The sequence below is a fragment of the Populus euphratica genome, unplaced genomic scaffold (assembly GCF_000495115.2).
Source record: "Populus euphratica unplaced genomic scaffold, PopEup_1.0 scaffold292.1, whole genome shotgun sequence".
Lineage (NCBI taxonomy): Eukaryota > Viridiplantae > Streptophyta > Magnoliopsida > Malpighiales > Salicaceae > Populus > Populus euphratica.
Genome location: NW_011500172.1, coordinates 232,409 through 253,008, shown reverse-complemented (window position 1 = coordinate 253,008; position 20,600 = coordinate 232,409). Strand labels below are relative to the sequence as shown.

Genomic DNA, 20,600 nt, shown 5'->3' with positions numbered 1-20,600 from the left:
TCAAGTAAAGTATATAGAGGTAACAATATGAGTACTTATATACTTAAAATCCTTTTCGGGATGAGAAATTCTTTTCTCAAAGAATGATCACCTTAACATCATTGGTTATACTAATACAGACTAGGCTCAGAATCTAACTAACAAAAAGTCTACGTTAGGCTACTTTACCTTTATTCGGGGAAACTTGGTGACCTAGAAAAGTAAGAAGCAAAATATTGTTGCTCTATCTAGTGCTGAAGCAGAATTCAAAGGATACCAAAGGATTATTTGAAATACCATGGATAAAAGGGCTACTTAAGAAGCTAGGATATTTTATAGGAATTCAGATCAAGATGTACTACAACAAAAAAGCCATAATTGCTATTGCCAATAATCCAGTTTAATATGACCGAATTAAACACGTGGAAGTAGATAGACATTTCATTCATCAAGCAGAAACTCAATGAGAAGATCATAATTTTTTTTTTGTTAAATTTGAGGATCAATTAGTAGATATACTTACTAAAACAGTATCAAGTAAAATGTTTCATTGCTCTCTCAACAAGTTTGGCATATGAGATATATTTGCACCAACTTGAGGGGAAGTATTGACAAGAACTAATTTAGCAATCAAATATTACAAAATAGAAAAACTAGAAATAAAGAATAAGTTTAGGAAAGATTTTGGTATATTTCTATTCTTAGTTTTCCATCTTTAAATTAGATTGTGATTGTACATGTATAATACAAGTTCTATGCAAGAAAAAAACATCATTGTGAATTTATGCAAACAATTATCTTTAAACTACCTTAATATTGTTGCAATAATAACCAATAAAAAAAATGATAATAGGCTCGCTGACATAAGTTTGAGCCGAGCAAGAGAAAAACCTTTGAAAGGCCTCATTATGTGTAAGACAATACTTCTCCTTCTTTTTTTTTTTAAAAAAAAACTTTCTTTAACAATTACAACTTTTTAATTTCTTACTAGCTCTTTTATTTTTGAATTGCTGTAATAATTTTTTAATTCTTAAATTTATTTCATGCTTAGGTATTACATGTTAGCAACCAATATATATCATGCATTATTACACTCAAAGTGTGCCGAAAATCATTGTAATTTCTTGTCTTTGGAAAACTTGTTAGTATTTCCTTTCATTCTTGATCTAACTGTTTTTGTGATTTTTATTTTAGAAAAAGAACTTGTTAAATCTTAGAAGATAACCTTGTTAAATATCTTTAAAGACATTATCTGTACACACAGCTCAAGTTTTATTAATTTTCTTTTGCTTTGTCATATTTTATTTACAAAATATATGCTAAAATGTAAAGTGCAAAAATAATATTTATGTTGGGTCAAGTTTGTATGTATCAAACATGTTGCCAAAAAACATAGAAAATGGCATGCAAAATTTATAAATAAGCATAAAAACTACATTTCTCTTTAAATATTTTACTTGATAAACAACATCTCAGACCCAACCAACCACAAGTAGTTTTACACGATTTATAATCCTGGAGATGCCTTTTTATCAATTATGCAGTATTTTCATACAATTTGTGTCCATTTCATGGATACAGACACAAAGTAATTAACACTATAATTATATATGTAATAGCAAATATACTTTGCTAATCATTAAAACTCAAATCACAAAACAAGATCGAGGTGATCTGAATCATCCACGTGTCAAAGAACCAACACCTCTAGCGATCTCATGCGTACTTGCAACAGCATTGAATCCTAAGCACCCCAAAAGACCTTGCTTGTAAGGCAAGAACGTTTTCCTTCTCATTTCCTCTGAAACAGCCCGGTTCACTGTGTAATGCACCTCATGAGCTGATATAGGCCCTGATCTCCTCCTGGCACTCCCTACACTATCCGTGGATCGAAAGCTAGAATTCTTGACATCCTCTGTCCCTTCTTTTTTGGACATAACTGAAAATCTTGTTAGCTCATGATTGCAACTTGTTGTTCTGCTACCTTCTGATGCGCTTCTGAATAGCAATAAGTCCTTTAGCTTCCATTTCTTGTACCTTTTCGACGTGAATGACATCGCGGATAAGATAGAAGATGTGTGAGATGATTTGGGGGTGCTTGCTTTTGAAGCAATAGAATTTGAATTCTGGGAATTCTCTTCTTGGTCAAACATGATGTCTGAAACTCTATCGTTCCTGCTGTTGTCTTCTCTTTGGTTCTTGGATTTAGGAGTTCCAGGCTTCTCTTCCCAGTCAAAAGGGATCATTGAAGAAGATGAATTTGTAGAAAGAGTAACATCATTTAGCTCCCTGTAGAAAGAAGAAGTACGAGTGGGGCTTGTTGGGGCACTCAAGAAGAAGTTTCCAAATCTTTGAGGACTTGAAGGAGCTGTCATGTAAGGAGAAGAACAAGTGCTATCGAAGTTGAAGTCCACAGGTGGCACTGGCATCACAACTTCCATTTCCATTGATGGGGTTGCCGGTTGTGTGCCAAGGTTGGTTTGTGCGAGTTTTGGGGGCTGCCAAGTTTGAGATCGGTTGAATTGTGTGGATTTATAGAGGGAGTGAGAAAGACATTAGAGGAGGAGGGAAGGAAAGGGAGGGAAGGAGGAGGGAAGGAGAGGGGGATTTGACTGGAGAGGGAGATTTGTCATGAGTTCAGTGTGGAGGCGGCTTTATAAAATCTATTGGTTTGCTTGCATATTTATTCAAGCGTGTGCGCGCGAGCTCGCGCGCGTGCGTGTCACAAATTGTAATTGTCTTTTCATCATCGATGTTGTGTTGGTTTTACTCTCCAGTTATCTACCTTTTTACTTTACTTTTTCAACCAACGTAATTTTCGTACAATATATTTGGAGTTATCACAACTGATATGATTTAAAATATTTTATATATATATATATATATTATTTTTTAAAAATTTTTTTGATATCAACACAATGATATAAGAATATATAAAATAATTTTCAATAAAAAACTAATTTTTAAAATTTTAAAAAATATAATTTGCGTTGTTTTTTTTAAAAGATATTAAATTTTTTTATTTATAATTAAAAAAATCATAAATATCCGCTTATAACTTGTTTTAGTAAACATTTTGTGTGGCAGTTGAATTATTATTTTGTTATTTAATTTTTGATTATTTTTTATATTATATAGGTTTATATATTAGTTTAATGTATTTTTAAATAATTTAAAAAGCAACCTAACCTAATAGATAAATTATAATGTTTTTTTTTTCCCTGGCAAGAACTGCAGTTTGAAGTCTAAAACAGGGAGCCAACAACATTATCCTTCACATGGGACACAAAAGTAGTGGAATTTGGATTTGAGTAAAATCTTAGAAAGCAAAAATAAATAAAAATATGTGTGAATCAGATTCTTTGGAATATGGTGAAGTAAAAGGACAAATGAAGTTTAGGAAAGGGGCATAGTTGTCTTTACACTCAAGAGAAGTTCCCGTCGTCTTAACTCAAAAGGCTACCTAAAATTTGTGTTCCCATTATGGTTTCCAGTGTGTTTCTCATGAGCCTGTGCGACAAGTCTGTCATTATTTGCATTGGATCATTGGGACTGCTTGGCCCTCTTCCCACCACAATAACAATAATATTATTTTATTTTATTTTATTTATTTTCTATTTATTTTTTAAATTTTAATTAAGAGTAACAATTTCAGCGGATAGATACTAACATAACCCTATCCGAATTGATAGATTATTATCTTATCTGATATATAATAAATAAATTATGAATATTATTACACTCAATTCAAAACTCATCCAAATCTAATATAAAATATAAATTAATAGAGCATTTAGATTTTTAATATAATATGATATATACACACACATCTTAATATTGATATAAAATACATATATATATGAATAATATTTATTATTTTATTATTTAATGCACATCCATACACTGTATATATGTATAGATTAATAAATAATAGTAAATAATAGATACTCGTATGAATTTTTACAGGACAAATAATAAAAAATAATAAATAAAATATAAATATAAAACAACCCAATCCACGGATTAATGGTTTCTTTAAAGGGATGTTGAAGTTAAAAACTGGTCAAATATCTATGGCCCTTGTTATCAAGATGCAGCTGGTTGGCAAGCAGATTTAAGTTTTTTTTTTACTGTGTTTGATCGGAATGCAGTGTGCGTGTAGCAGAAGAAACATCAGTCTTGGTGTTTTAGGTTTACTGTAACGTAAGCTGGACGGTCCCTCTCATTCCTCCCTGTGTCTTCTTTTCTACCATGTTGTGGCATGCAACACACTCTTTTATTACCCTCTTCTTCTTGTTTTCTTAAGAATCTTAATCACAACAATTCATCGGCATTAAGATTTAAGGTTGTTGTTGCGATGGATCTCTATCAACTCTAACTAGTTTGGATTAAACTGATCGGTATAATAGATGTCGACAGCAGAGAGTTGTCGACTGCAATTTACTCATACTTCCTTGGAGTATGCATAACATTGCTTGATGTCTGGTCATCTGATGTAAAATCTTCCCCATGAAGTGACAAGGAATTAACAGCAATCAGCACTTGTAAGGCCACTGGGTAAATCGGATTGAAAACAGAAGCATGGTCATCTGCTCCAATTTTTGAGTTTTGGTTGGGTTTTAATGGATGGTTTTGGGAGGCCTGAAACTTTTCCCTTCTCTCTTTGTTTGATTTCCTTTTCATTAGCACTTGGATTCTTTGGGGTCCTGGTTTCAATTTTGTTTTTTACATGAGTGTATGAGTTTGTATTAATGGTATTTTTTATTTTAAAAAAATTATTTTTGATATTAATACATTAAAACAATATAAAGATAAAAATTTTTTTACGTAAAGTAAAAAATATTATATTTTTTAAAAATATTTTTTAAATAAAAAAATAAATAAGAATGTCTCTTGGTGGTTTTCTTACTTCATTTTTTGTATTAATATTAAATTAAGTTTTTCTTATTATATGTATGATTATTAAATCAGCTTAGTTGAGAGCGTTAAATTTGATTTTAAAGTGAACTAAGTTAATATGATAGGTTTAGTTAACTCGGATAAGATCCGAACATTTCGACATGAGAAATTTTTATTTTTTATTTAAAATAATATCATTTTATTTTTTAAAATAATCTTATTAAAACTTAAATATGTTGCCCTAGAAAAATCTACCAATACACCACCACTAAATTATATTAATCGTGGATAGGCACACAACTGGAAAAGAAAAAAATCAGCCAACGACAACAATTTATTTTTATTTATTAAACTTGAATTTTAGAATCGTTATTTTAAATGCATCTTGTCATGAAAATGTGTTTTTAATATCATTTGGGTAAATAAAAATTTTGAATTTTAATCAATCAAGCTGCTTGCCGGTTTATTTGATTTTTATAGTAATACAGAAGCATGTGGGCTGGCAAATTGGAGCTGGAAGTCTTGCATAGTGTCCGTCCTCTCAACTAATCCTTTCCTCCTTTGTTTTTAGTCTACCAACCCCAATTTTCTTTGTTTTTCAAAATTCCTTTGGTCTGGTTATTATAATTGTTCCACAGTTGTTTCCCTCTTCTTTGCTCTTCTTCTATGCATGATGTTGAGGTCATCTAACACCAATTAATCTAATAGCAAATTGGCGTTGGTTTGCTTGTAAGGCCTCTCTCTCATGGAGAGAACAAGAAAAACATACAAGAGCATTTAAATTTTTTAAAGAGGGACTTATGGTGGAGCAAATCTATTTTTTTCACCAAAAAAGAAAAGGGAAGCAAAATAGTCTCGATCGAGGGGCCACTCAATGCGTATAATTTCTCCCAATGCATGCTAGATTATTCTAAATTAAGCAATCTTTTCCATGCAATCGTTATAATATGTTATCCTTGTAATTAATGGAGTGTATGCAGTATTTGACTGGGTAACAAATGTATAATATAGTGGTAGGTGGGCTGCAATAGTAATTCGCGAAATATAGCTGCATGGTTTCTCATAATCTTCCATTAATGACACTTTAGAGACCGAAGATGAGATGATGTAATTGAGATTTGACCCACGAAAACTATAAAGAAATCGATACAATATGCAGAAGCATGTGATGAAATTAGTGTTCGTCGAGCTTTTTCCATGAAGTTTCGTTGATAGGGAGCTAGAGGGTGCTTGTGCATGAACCGTTTTATAGTGTAGAATAAGGTGGTGGTAATTAATATCTTATATTAGCTGACAAATTATTTTAAATGCTAAAACTTTAACCAAACCTTCTCTTAAAATAATGATATGCCAAGACTTCAAAAAGATTAATTGACTATCTTTTTTTATTTTATTTTTTTGAACGGTCGGTTTTAAAAATACAATCACTTCATTGTTATATTAATATATTAAAAGAATTTAAATTTGTTTAAATTATGAACGTCAAGTGAAACTTCTTTGAATGATTCAATAAGAGAGGGGTGTGTGTTTTTATACTATTCTAGATGTTAGGATACGTTTTTTTGCCACGAGTTTCATTTCCTTCCAAGAACGACGTCGAAGAGTTCTCCTAATTAAAGGAATATTATTTGCTGGCTGAGAACGACGAAGAGTTCTCCTAATCAAAGGAATATTATTTCAGTGATGGACGGTAGTGATGCAAAACGACAATATTTTTCATATGCGCAAAAAAATATTTATGTTTATGTTCCAGTTTATTGAACTGCGTAGAACCTGATTGGAATGAGATAAAGGGAGAGAGTGTGAGGAATGTTATTTTTAAAATATTTTTTATTTTAAAACATTAAAACGATTTAAAAATATATAAAAATATAATTTGAAGTTAAAAAAATTTAAAAACAGTATTGAACTGTAATGCTAAATGGACTTTATATTATTGAAATGCAAAAAATAAAGAAGTTCCACTATTTTATGGTTAAACATAACAATTTACCGATAAGTATGTGCTAGTAAATAAAACTGTTAAAACTAAGACTTGAATGAGATTTTAAATATTTAAAGATTTAACAATTTGTGTAGTGATATAGTGACTACTACAAGAAAAATTATCTATAAAAACTTTTGAAAATATTTAAATTTAATTTAACAATTGAATAAAAAATTATGATATTTTAAGTCATCATTTTAATATAGTATGATTAAACCTCATCTAAAACCTAAACCTATCTTAATGATAAATAAATATATATGCTAAAACATTTATTCAATCTATCTATAACAGATAATGGTAGATGTATATTTATCTGCTTAGGATCACCTATTGGCTGCATGCATCATGGATTTCGAGGTCTTGCGCCGTCTTTGTTTTTTGTTCTGCCATAGCAAATAATTGTCGTCAAGGTGTATAATGTAAAGGACTATAAGATCCGACGAATACTTGAGAGACCTGAGAGAGCCACAACAACAATTGAGTTTGATGTAGTAATCTCTAGTCTTTAGCACATGCTATAGAACATGAATTACATTAACAGAGTGAAGGCTTCTACAAGTCCCCGGGTTTCATGTCGTCAACACATTTATGCATGAAGCTGTAAGCCTTCAAACGATTCATTTCGGAATTCTGTTACACTGCTAACATGTTTTTAAGAATAAATGAAGGATCCCAGGAAGACATGAACACTGTTACACCAGGAGCCTGTCAACATTTGAATTATTAAAATTTATCAGGATTATGATGAAAATCACCATGTGAACAAGCAATTTCGTGCGCTACTTGGATTACGAAGGCTTGCAAACACTACTTGATTACAGAAGCAAGAAAAAGGATGGGCTGAGGTGCTCGACTAGAGCTAAATGAACTTTACAGATAAAGAAACTGGCACGAGTGATAGCAACTCCTCAGTTTAAGCTTCGGATTATTTATGGGCAGAACTAGCAAATATTCAAAGCTTTGTCCCTCATAATTTCTTGTTTAGAGTTTCAAGTCTAAACAGATAAATAAGATTCTCCCGCCCAAATAATCAGTCTTTCCAAGCAGATATCAAAATTCTAGTAAATATTAATACAAACCCTAACGCAACTCCAAATAAAAATTCAATCACGCTACAAAACTCTCGCAAAGTACAAATATATAATGACTGCATTGAAAGCCTGTCCTGCTCATTCAGATTACAAGCTGTTTGACATCGTTGTAGTCGTCATACCCAACACCCAAGTTAAGACACCCCGGAAGCTGCAGCTGCAACGTACATGCCTGGGTCCTGATTTGGTGGCATAGCATATCCATATCCAGCATATCCTTGCCCTCCAAAATACCCCCCATGCCACTGATTACCATGATCCCCTCTCCCCTGTCAAACCCACAATTGTTGTTCAAAAAATCAATTTGTAAAGGAAAAAACAGTAGCTGGTGAACTCGGTAAATAGCAACAGCAAAAACAACAACATGTGATGTTGAGAGAGATTTTTATTACAGCTATTACAAGACAACAAAATATTCGATTCTCAACTCAGAGATATAATTGAAGTAACAACACAAGAGAATAGGAAGCTAGAGGTCGGTAAACATCCATGCAAATGTCCTTCAAGGAATTTAAATAAGAAATTGGTTTGAGCTGGAGCATGGAGCTATTTCTCCAGGTTTGCATATGACATGCAGGGAAAGGATATATCTAAAGCTATCCTATCAACAGCCTAAACCATCATTCAAGCAGCAGCTCATCACCGCATGCATAGCAGAAATCAAGTTACATGTCCTTAAAAAGAAGGGAGAGGAAAGGGACTGATCAGGTCGTAATAGTAAATTTAGACAACAGCCAAGGATGGAACTCCTTTGTACAGCAGATCAAGTCTATTTTATGTTTAAAAAACTTGCCTGCTTGTTTGCTGGAGTGCGACCCCACGAAAGGCGAACTGTCTGCTTGCCAATTGTTGTTCCATTCAAACTCTGCAGTGCATCCTCAGCATTCTTTCTGTGATCAGAGATAGGAGAGTGGATCATTGTAGTTACAGAAATCAAAATAATCTGCTATTGTTATCTACCATCACAAAGACTTGAAACATCATTCCTGGTGATGACAACAATGTATACAAAAAATCAGTCCAGCATGGAAACTCAGAAAGGGTTACCTATTAGCGAATTGTACAAATGCACATCCTTTTCCAACTGGTATTTTCACAGAAACAACTTCACCGAATTGAGAAAATGGCTGCCTGAGATCCTCATCAGTGACATCAGAGTCGATTCCTCCCACAAATATCTGCCATGTTGCATGAATTAGGAAAGCCACAGGATTGGATAAAATGCGCGCAGCAAAATAGAACTAAACTCACAGTTGTATTGTTAGAGTCACCATTAGATTGTGATCCTTGGGCCATCGCCCCATTTGATGCATGTCCACCAGCCAAAACTAAAGCTAATATACAAAAATATAGATAAGTTCATATTATAAACCAATCCCAGAGCATAAAACATATGGAAGTTATTGCATTCATCAAATAGTCAGCAATTTAAAGGAAACTGGCCCAGAAAGTTCATCATTAGAGCGCTACAAAATCAGAGAAATAAGAGTAATATCTCCAAAGAACAAACACCAACAGCACACACAAAATAGCATGGTCCAACTTAGAAGTCCATGTCTATGGCAAAGTGATGCATAAAGCTTCACGACAGAAGAAAATTTTCAAGAAAGGCTACCCATCAAAAACCCAATCTTTGCAAAGGCCATCATTCTTAAAACTTGAAACACTTCCATGCATGGTTCCACCTATTTTCCAATAAAAAAGGAGAAAACATTCCAATATTATGTTTCAAAACAATCTGGTATTTTGCATCCTCTCAATGAGAGCACCATGAAACCCAAAATTCATTGGAAAACCATAATGTCTAGTCATGTCCAAGAGATACAAATTTCAGGATGGAAGTGAGACGTTACTGTTACGAAGTGCCTCAGGAAACAAGCTATACACGCACACACTAACAAACTAAATGGTATGAGATTGATTTGCAAGGGACATTGTGAATATGGCTCATGCGCAAGGAACAGCTGTTAACAGATTCTTTGTAAACATTGAACTCTAAGCATAATGGTTACTACAATGAGCAGTGCAGAGTGAAAATTGCATGTTAAAAACTACTAGAAGAAGAAACACATCATGAGTATCTGGCTGTCTAACCAGAAGGTAAAAAACAAAGGAGCAAGGAAAACAACCATCAAACTTCTAGTGAAATGAAAGATGATGATAAGGCATAGTGAAATTGTTTAAATCCCCTTTCAACTCCAAACTCCAAACACTAATTGAACTAACCCAACCACAACAACTTCACCCAACAAGCAAATAAAGCACAAAATGAGAAGGGTATGGGAGTGCGATGGTATAAAATAAGAGCGGGGACTGCACATAATAGGTTATGGCCCCTGCACCTAGAGGAATTCTATTCTAACCACATAAAAGTTTATGGCCCCTGATGATGAAGGACTCTACCAATAAACATCAAGCACGACATGTTCACATGCACTCAATCATTCAGAATAAAGTCTCTTTTGAGGGACAAAATTTCAATTATGCAAACAATTGAAACACAATTTACAGCATGGTAATTAAACAAAACTAGATAAACACCAACCAAAATTAGTAACCAAATTGGAAAATCACATGTGCACATGCATAAGCACGCACCAATTTTTGACAGAATTGAAAACAAGTGAAAGCTATCAGATTTCAGGTCCCTAAAGCTAGTAGCATCATATCATACCTTGTGAAGAATACTGCTGTTGATATGCAGATGGCTTTTTAGGGGTTGCAACTCCTATCCGCATAGGCCTACTTGAGCAAAAGGCACCATTCATCTCCATCATAGCCCTTGTCTTCTCATTTTCATCACCAAACCTAACAAAACCATAACCTTTTGAACGGCCAGTATTAGAATCAATGACAACCTTTGCTCCCTTGACAGATGGATATTTTCCAGCAAAGGTTTCCTGCAACATTGAATCGGTCACATCTGCAGCCAAATCACCAACAAATATGGATGGATCAGAACCAGGATCTGCTCGCCTTTCACCGGCAAAACTTGCCCAGTTGAGACGAAAAGGTTGATCTGTATTTGGCATCATAGAGCAACTATAGCTCTGCAAGACTTTCTCAGCTGCTGCACGGGAATAAAACTCAACGAATCCATACCCTTCCAGTTGACCAGTTTGCTTATTGCGGATAATCTTTACAGATGAAACCTACAGATTTATTGACATCAGCATCAGATAGTAGGAATACAATCATGGATTATTCAGATAAATTTTTGTTCAGATAAAAAAAGGCTGCATAGAATCTTCTTGTGCAAAAACAACAGACTATTAGATGAAGCATCTTCAGCGATTGAAACTGAGTGTTCATCGTGCAGTTAAAGACAGACCAATGCACAAAAGAAAAAAAAACACGATGAATGCTAGACAATTTTCAGTCTTAAAGTAGCGATGGAAGTATTCAAACTGAGTTATAATCTCAACCCTGCTTTGCATGGGAGAGTAGAGTGCACTGCGTTCAAGTTGAAATCTAAGTCACGTGAGCATCAGAGCAAATCCATCTCAGGGAATGGTTGATGCATGTCAATAATTACAAGAGATCAAAAAGATGAGTGCAAACTGAGAATAACAACATATCTCTTAAAGTTAATTCTTCTTTCACAAAAGAAAAGATTCTTTCCTCTATAATAGCCGAGGAAATTTCAATTCCTCCGCCAGGTTCCATGTAAAAACAACACTGCAATAGTTGGTGCAGCACAAATCTGCAACTAGCATCTTCATATTTGGATTTAAGCAATTTGAGGCGGATTCCCTCCATTTCTAAAAATATAAAATAGACGTATTTTAATGCAGCTTAGATTACAAAGCATTTTAAAGATTTAAAGCGTTTTTATATAATGTCAGATCACAAAACCAAATCAGATCAACAATCTCCAACATGATTTGATAAATTTAGTACATTTCAATTATGCTTTTAATGAAGCTGGTCTTTAAGTCATGCTAATCAAGCCCACATCATTAATGAATTGATAATTTCAAAACAAAACAAGCTACTCTTCAACTTAAATCACCAGAAACAAAAGAAGTGAAAACAAAAAAGGCAATCTTTTTATCACTGAAATCCTGGAAAGTAACTAACTTTAAGCCCATAAAAGATCTAAAACCTCATATTCATTCAAAAAAAGAATAAATCCCATATACACCCACAAGCCAAATATAAATAAAAAGAAAACTAGACTGAAACAGAAAGAAGTTGAAATCTGTATACCTCTCCGGTATGAGAGAAGCAATTATGCAAGTAAGCCTCGTCCATCCAATGAAGCAAGTCACCAACCCATATAGTTTTAGCCTCCTCGTTAGATCCCTGTTGCTGTAGTTGTTTTTGCTGCTTTTGATGATGCTGCTGCTGCTTATTTTGATACTGTTGGTGTTGTTGTTGTTGTTGTTGATAGTAAGCCATGTAATGGTGATGTTGTTGATGAGGGTACATCATCATCTGCTGCTGCATCATCGCCATAGCAGCTGCTGGATACTGCATAGCTGCCATCCATTGTTGCTGCTGCATGTGTGGGACCCACTGTTGTTGATGAGGATGTTGAGGTTGATGTTGTGGAGATGGGTTCTGATCAGGACCGCTGCCTTGCTGCATCTTGATCTGAATATGATTAGTCAATCTCCCCCCTCTCCTCCTCCTCCTTCTTCGAGTACTACCACTACTCTCAAAGCAGGTAACCTTGTTTTTGTTTACTTTTGGAGAGAGAGCCTGCGTGTGATTGGAGAGGAGAGGAGAGACGAGGGAGGCTGAAAGAGGAAGAGAGAGGGTTGCGAAGTTTAGATTTAAAGGGAGGCGCTTCGTGGATCTATCTGCTTTGTAGTGCAACAGTGCGAGCGTGTGCTGTGTCCGTGTTGGGTTTTCCTTCCCTCTTCTGGGAAAGCCTCGTGTTACAAGTTAGCCCCCCAATTATAAAGAGAGTTTTGATTGAGTCCCTGAAAGAAGCACTTATTACGAAAATAAAATAAAAGCGTAAGAAATTTTAATATCTTACATTCATTGTCACATAAATCTCTGCGTAAAAATACGTTAAATTAGATTCTAATAATTTCAATTAATTTGAGTCTTTGGGACTTCCTTGAGAATAAAATTTATTGAGGGACTCAATTGAGGTCCTGAATTAGTTTAGGGATTGATAATAGCCTGATGTTTGCCTTCTTTTCGATGAGTCAGGGGTTTAAGGCCTCGGCTGCAACGATTGATTGCCGTCCATGACGTGTGGGGCCCATGCACTGGTGGGCGCGTTTTGCTGACATGGACGGTTAGATGCAACTTGTGAGATGGTGGCAATTTATTCTACTAGTTTGGTGAGCCGATTTTAGTTTTTAAGTGAGGTAAAAGGGAAGTTGTTTTCTCTCATAGATCTGAATCTCTTGAAGACCATCTTGCAACCCTTTAAGGATTGTGCTACCATTTATTTATTTTTAAATAATTTTTTTAGATTTATTTTCTTATCTTTGATATTATATATATATGCCAAATACCGAAGACCCCTATTTATTGCAAACATCTTTTCTATTTATTTATTTACAAAGACATGAAGGTCTATTTGACTTTTTCTTTATTTTTTCAAAATATCGTGAGGGTCTATTTGACCTAATCCTGCAATCTACTCCATATTTGATATTGACATGGTCAAATGATAGGAGGGACTGTGATGTTCGGGAGATTAATGAAGAAATAAATCGAGATGGACACTGAAACTAAGAATTAAAAAGACATAAACCCAGTTTAGAACCTGTCTTTTATTTATTTATGAAATTTTATCTAGTTTAGAGTGGAAAATAAGAGAGAAGAGGATCTCACTAACAAGTTTAATTAGCAGTGTTGAATTTTGAGAAATTAAGATTAGCTAATAATTGTCTGGAATGGTTGGTGGGTAAACCACAAACAGAACAGTTGACGTGTCTCTGTTATGCTGTCTTTCCTGGACTGGAAACCTTTGACTTTCTGATTTGGCTGTCCGATCAAAACGGGGCCGTGTGGGCTCTATCTTTCTTTGTGGTCAAACCTGAACAGGCCCGAGTGCGTGACGTTCTCGAACTTTGAAGAGTTCTTTGTTCTTTCTTTGAACAGAAGGCTATTGAAAGAATCTAAGCATGGCCCAATGTACAAGGCAGATTTCATTTAAACCTTGAGGTGTCTATTTATAGCATATTTGTTTTTATATTTTATTTATATTTTTCAAATTATTTTTTTATTTTTTAAAATTATTTTAATATAACAAAGAAAAAAATAAATTTTTAAAAATAAAAATAAATTATTTCAATATAGTTTAAATTTTTAAATGAAAACATTTGTACCTAACATCATCGAGTGCAGAATGTTTTTTAAAAGTATTTTTTATTTAAAAATATATTAAAATAATTTTTTAATTTTTAATATTAGAATATCAAAATTATTAAAAAAATATCAATTTAATAATTTTATAACATAAACATAAGTGCAAAAATAAACAGTGACGTTGACTACAAGTGATGGCTTGACGTAATTGAAGCGCGCATGCTCATAAACTACATCATCCAGGCAGGTAACATTCGGAAATTGGCAGAGACCATACGACAAGCAAGGACAAGACGCAGCTGTTGTGCTATCAAATTCATGTCAAAGTGCGCGTCAGGAATTAAGGTTGAATTACTTTTTATAAAAATTTTAATTTCTTTATTTCTTTATTTAATTTTTTTTATCATTTTCAAAACATAATAATATTAAAAACAAAAAAAAATTATTTTAGTATATTTCGAAACAAAAATTACCACCAAAATCTCAATCACCATATAAACCCTCCTGTTTTAGAGGCTTACCCTAGCTTGTGCCGTCCAGTCCCGTTTTCTCTCGGTCCTTTCTTTTTTATATAGCAGTTTTCACCTGATGATAACTAGAATCATTCACAACATAGTCAAAGCCCGGATTTTTTTATCTAAAAACAGAAAGAGGAGAAGAGAAAAGAAAGAAAAATGTCATAGCTCATCCAGGCTCTCCGGCCAGTAGCAGGCAGCAACACATCTGCTTCCTTAAGCTACCTGCGGGAACCATTTCACCTTAGGATCCTGCTTCTGCAGCATGAAGCATGCCATTATAAGAAAACGGAAGTAGTAAGAAAAAAAGCAGGCAGGAAATAGAACACCTACCTTGTTCCTTCATCTGCTCGGAAATCAAACACAGCTCAAACATCTAAATGTTCAGAATTTAAAATCACCTTGAATGTCTCCAAAGAGGTGCTCAGTGCCCCTCTGAATGAAATCAAATAAAAACCACTTGACTGAACTGATCATACAGCATAAGGAATAAACAAAAAATATTGAGCAACAAATTATACTTGTTAATATCTTCATTCTACTTATACCCGTCTGCCTTCATAGGTGGTACAAATTATACCACCTTCTCCTCGAATCAGAAGATCAGTAGCCTTCTGTATACTCTTGCCAAGAGATTCTACATGAAGATCTTCTGGTGGTTATGTTGTCTTCCTAGTCTGTATAAACACATTGATGCACAGACAAGAAAAGGTAGGGTAAAACTGCTACTTACGTTGCTTGACTTTAATACAAGAGTTCTCCCAAAGCGGAAAGATAAAAAAGAATAAATGGAATATTAAATTGGTAAGAAAAATGTTGGAATAAGAAATTGAGAAATGTAATGCCCATGCTGCAGCCAAAATCTTAGCAGATGGAAAGCCAACAGACCCAGGTCCTGTAAGAAGTAGAGGGACGAGATGTTAGATGGTAAAGCGTGCTATGCACATCATTACAGTGGCTCTACTTTCAGTAGTCTCCACTTAGGAGGTTTTCATAGTGCGTTCCTTTCAGAGACTTTTGGACTTCATCCCAGTTCTCAACATAGTTCAATAGGGATCCTTTATGTATCTTTACTTGACGACTCTTAAGTTCTCTTCGTGGAACCTTTAGAAAATCTTGAACATCTAATAATTTCTGCAGAGTAAAAAGAGAAACTAGTTACTTTTTCTGTTTTGAATGTTTTTATTCACATAGTAGAACCGAACCCACAATTAAGGGCACTGACCAGTAAGAAAGGTGTTGTAAACAAAAGGTTCAAATAGTTCAGCTTACCGTGCGGTTCTTGACTACATCTTCATAGTAAAGAATAATGTGCCTTGCACTCTTAAAGTACTCTAAGGCTTTGGCAGTTGTGTCTTCTACTTGCTTCAGACTGGGTATCAGCAAAGTTGTGTTGATCAAAGACTTGTATTTCGCTAGTATCTCTGCCTGAGACCATTGGTTGTTGTAAGATAGCACACATACAGAAACTTTGAGAGAGGGAGGGGCAGAGAGAGAGAATAACCTCATGAGGTGAATGAACATGGGACTTATGGGTTCCATTCAGTGGCTTCACATCTCGATCATAAGAATTTGCCAGTATCGAAATCATCCTGCGTAACAGATTTCTCCTGAAGAGAAAAATAGCTGAAACACCTCTGGTATTGAAGTACTCCACTATTTCTTCATGGTATTGCATCACACCCTACATCAATTGTTATGATGAAGAACATGAGAAGCGCAACATGAGATAAAATAAAACTAAGAGTAGATAACCCATTATTAGCATACCAAATGCCCGTGTAGCAAAATTTGAAGTTACAAGGTGCAAGCTTTTGGTAACATTACATATGCTAATAAATTTGTGAAACCTCTGTAAAGAAACCCATTATTTTGCTCATCACCTTGATAGAGCCTAGAAAGCAGCATAGTAACAGATCAATGCTGTTCAATCTTATCTGCTTCAAAATGTGTTACAAACTTGGATTTGGAACACAGCATGATAACAGATAACTGTTGTTCAGGCTGAACTGCTCCAAAATGTGTTACAAATTATATTGTTGATCCTGTGTTTTAATATCGAAGCAGTTCACAGATCAATAGAAGCTTCCATTTCCCACATTGAGAGGTTTTTTCAGGCAATACAAGCTGTTTCAATAAATGGTCCCATACTGCCATTCAAAAGAGGCGTTACACCTCAAAAAATTATAATAACTGATACTTAAAACAGCCTTCATACAGTAAAATAATAGTAGCATACTTCCAGAAGCTTTAGCCTGCATTCAGTAAGGGGGAAAGAGGGAGACGAGAAGGGAAACTTAAAGCTGCCTCAACTTTTCTGTCATTCAAAACTAAGAAGGGAAGTCGAAGTTGAAGGAAACTGTAGCATATGTATCAAGTTCAAAAAAATTTCCTTCCAAAATAGGTGATATTTTAAGGAAATCTCAAAGCAAGTAAAATGCAAAAATTAAAGCAAAGGGTGCATGCATTAACAACATTATATCAAAAAGCTTTAGTTTGAAACCAATGAGATGCTGGATCGCTATCAAAATGCATTTTCTAGGTCTTAATGCACGAAGAAAATCATGGATGAGAAATTAGGAGGTAGTCACTACCACTTGCAATCCCATATTATAACTCCAAATTTTGGGAGAGGGCTCTCGTACTTCTCTGCTAAGATGATCCTAGATGTTACTAATGTACACAAGTGTCTGCTCTACCCGCACATGTACTGAAATGAATGTTTTCCACCCTCATCTGAAACTAACACATACCGGTAATGAAAAATAGCAGGAAACCAACAAACATTTCAAGGATAGCACTTTCACCTGATTAAGCATCCACTTCAGGCCAACTGCCGCAGTACACTCATTCTTGGAAGCACTGCTTGACCAATCCAGATTATAAATTTTATCGAGAGTCTCTGTAATCGTCGAAACATTACTCCTCCTAACTTTAACAGAGAAAATCTCTCCATTTGAGCTTATGTTAGTATGATTATTTAACAATGTCTCAAACCATCCACTCCCAGATCTCTGCATTGACAGAATAGCAAAATACCGCACAGGATTGCACTTGCATTCTTCCCTACAACGCACCAAAAAAATCCCATCACTAATAAAGCCCACGCAAAACCCAAATTCAGCGTCAGTGCATATAAGTCTTACCTGCTATAAGTTTTCGGCCGTGGGTAGTGCACATAAGGGATTTCCCAAGGTTCAATTTTAGGTTCCGGACATGGCCTTTCAATCACTTCAACATTTATAAATCCAGGATTTCTTCGAATGCCAATTTGCTTAAGACAAATTGAACAAATATACACACCACAAACCATCGCAAACACCAAAACAACCATCCTTAACGCTAATGGCGACTTCTTAGGAGCCTTTATAATAAAAGAATCCTGCCATTCATAGATTAATTCGCAAATTACCTACACATTAGAAATTCACTAAAAAAACCACAGTTTAATGCATCAACAATGTAATAACCAACTCTGATTTAGCTCTATAACTGATGTCAACATGGGTAAAGATATAAATAAAGAAAAAACAAGAGATGGGTATTAATGGAAACGTCAAAGTAAAAGCTTGAGAGCGAGTTTTCTTTTCTTTTTTTGATCTAGTAAAGCTAGGAAAGCTATAGCTACCATCGACAGAAAGTAACCCTTTTTTCTCATTCTACAATTTAATTAAGAAATTAAATAAAAGCTGGGTCTTGCTTTGCTTCTATGCTAAGGCAAATAAAAATATGCAAAATCCACAAAGACAGGAAGATCACAACGTTAAATAAACAAAGCCCAGATCCTAAAAACATCACAAGAACACATTTTATATTACTTATATAATATAAGACAGCAATTTTTTTTAAAAAAAAAAAGGAGAAGAGAAAAAACCTTGGAGAAGAAGAAGCAGAGATCGGCAGCCATGAGGTTTTATTTTAGTTTATTGAGATATCAAAAGGGAAGAAGAGGAAGTAAGGGCATTTGGCAGCTGCTTTCTTCCTTCCTAAATTTTTATAAAGTCCAGCTAGAGCAAGAAAAGGAAAAGGAAAGGATTACGGGCTTTTTCTCGTGAAGAACACCATGATCATTAAATGTTATTTTTTTATATCTGAAAAAGAGTTATTATTTATTATTTCTACGGATTTGGATTCGGATTTAACAAAGATTTTCCGCTAATCTGAGATGCAGGTGTGATGATTGTTGTTAACTGAAAAGGCAAAGGCAAGACGACAAAGGCAAAATGGTCACGAAGCGAGTTTTGCTAAGGAATGGGTGGATAATGAAATCTGCTGGGTTGATTAATTTAAACAAGACAGGTGGGTGTGGGATTGGGCTTTTTGACTTGTGGAGTAATTTAAACAAGACAGGTGGGTGTGGGATTAGGCTTTTTGACTGGTGGAGTGTGGACCTTTGCTTTGAAAATAATCCAGTAAAGAATCTTACTTTAATCATTCCTGAGAACAAAAGGAACTGAAGATTTGGAAGGAGAAATCTTGTTTGTTTATCTTTTCGTTTTCTTTTATGTTAGTCGATCCACGTTCCATGCAAACAAAGTTTAAAAGACAACAGAAAATAATAAGAATCATTTTGATTCTATCGATATAAAAGGAGGTTATTTAATTGCAGCATGTCTTTGGTGTGAAGGGTTTTTTTTTCTCATTTATTTTCCTGAGTCAACTTCCATGCAATAGGTCCTGTTTATTTTTGAACTTGAAACATAATTTTTTTAATTAATATTTTTTATGTTTCCAAATTATTTTGATGTAATAATATTAAAAATAATTTTTTTAAAATAAAAAAATATTATTTTAATATATTTCTGAGTAAAAAATACTTTAAAAAATAATTATATTTATGATAAATTTAAAGTTTTTTAATTAATGTTAAATTAGTTAAGAATATCATCAATTAGGATTGATTTGATATATTTGAATATAAAATTAAGTTAAATTAATTATGAATTAATTATATAAATGAGTTATGTATTGCATTTAATTGATTTTAAGTTGTTGAGTTAACAATTTTGTATGTACTGTTGGAATTACTTAATAATATAATTAATTACACTTAATTTTATGAATAGGAGCATGAATACTATAGAATCATGATGAATTATACATTTCATTGAATTAGTGATAACTTGATGAATTTAGTATTTTTTTTAAATTATATTAATTTGCTATGAACTCGGGTTTGAATTAATGTAATAGAACATAGAAATATAAATTAGATTTTGTATCATGAATTATGTGTTAATTTTTGATGAATTTGCTTTAACATTAAATTTTATAAATTTGAGTGTATTAGATATGAGTTTTACCGATTAGTGTTAGGGTAATGCAATTTAGTTACAATTATATCAAATTGATCATATTTCAAATTTTTTTTATAGAATATCTTATAACATATTTATATTATATCAATATGGTGGTAGTATTGTCCATAATGTAAACAATAATATCACATATAATGGTGAGAGTAGTTTGTTGTTAAATGGTAATTTAAGCATGTTATGCAAAAATGAAAAAAAACATTTGTCATGGACTTGGTAGAGTTATTTATAATGATATTGATATTGAAATAATTTAAAGGTGTCAGGTTGGTAAACAACAATATTATCCTGTATCGATTGTGTGTTATGATAATTTTAAAATATTAATTGATTCTTTCATCCAAAATGGTTTGAATTTGATGTCATTATATGTGAATAGGCAACCAAAACTTGTGTGTATCCCAACTTCACATGAACTTTGCCTTAACCTCTTATTTTGGAGCTGTTTTAGGTTATTTTTTTGCATAGACATGTTATCTTGTCATCTTTAGCAAATAATCTAGGGTTAAAATATATCTATAACACGTGTTCATGT

General features: G+C 33.7%; 3 protein-coding genes across 3 annotated transcripts; all 3 read right to left on the bottom strand.

The window, feature by feature from the left end:
- Window positions 1–1,399: 1,399 nt before the first annotated feature.
- Window positions 1,400–2,420, bottom strand: LOC105111373 (uncharacterized). Its single transcript, XM_011006700.1, has one exon. It carries the CDS (start codon window positions 2,418–2,420, stop codon window positions 1,659–1,661), a length of 762 nt encoding a protein of 253 aa, XP_011005002.1. The 3' UTR covers window positions 1,400–1,658.
- Window positions 2,421–7,745: 5,325 nt separating this feature from the next.
- Window positions 7,746–12,758, bottom strand: LOC105111368 (polyadenylate-binding protein RBP47-like). Its single transcript, XM_011006693.1, has 6 exons — window positions 12,169–12,758; window positions 10,634–11,111; window positions 9,211–9,293; window positions 9,007–9,137; window positions 8,753–8,849; window positions 7,746–8,228 (listed from the first exon to the last, which is right to left on the bottom strand). The coding sequence occupies exons 1-6, from the start codon at window positions 12,547–12,549 to the stop codon at window positions 8,094–8,096; spliced, it is 1,305 nt and encodes a 434-aa protein (XP_011004995.1). The 5' UTR covers window positions 12,550–12,758; the 3' UTR covers window positions 7,746–8,093.
- Window positions 12,759–15,200: 2,442 nt separating this feature from the next.
- LOC105111367 (uncharacterized) lies at window positions 15,201–19,056 on the bottom strand. The gene is made up of 6 exons (XM_011006692.1): window positions 18,625–19,056; window positions 17,897–18,132; window positions 17,558–17,816; window positions 16,255–16,434; window positions 16,023–16,178; window positions 15,201–15,884 (listed from the first exon to the last, which is right to left on the bottom strand). The coding sequence occupies exons 1-6, from the start codon at window positions 18,655–18,657 to the stop codon at window positions 15,717–15,719; spliced, it is 1,032 nt and encodes a 343-aa protein (XP_011004994.1). The 5' UTR covers window positions 18,658–19,056; the 3' UTR covers window positions 15,201–15,716.
- Between the last annotated feature and the right edge of the window lie 1,544 nt (window positions 19,057–20,600).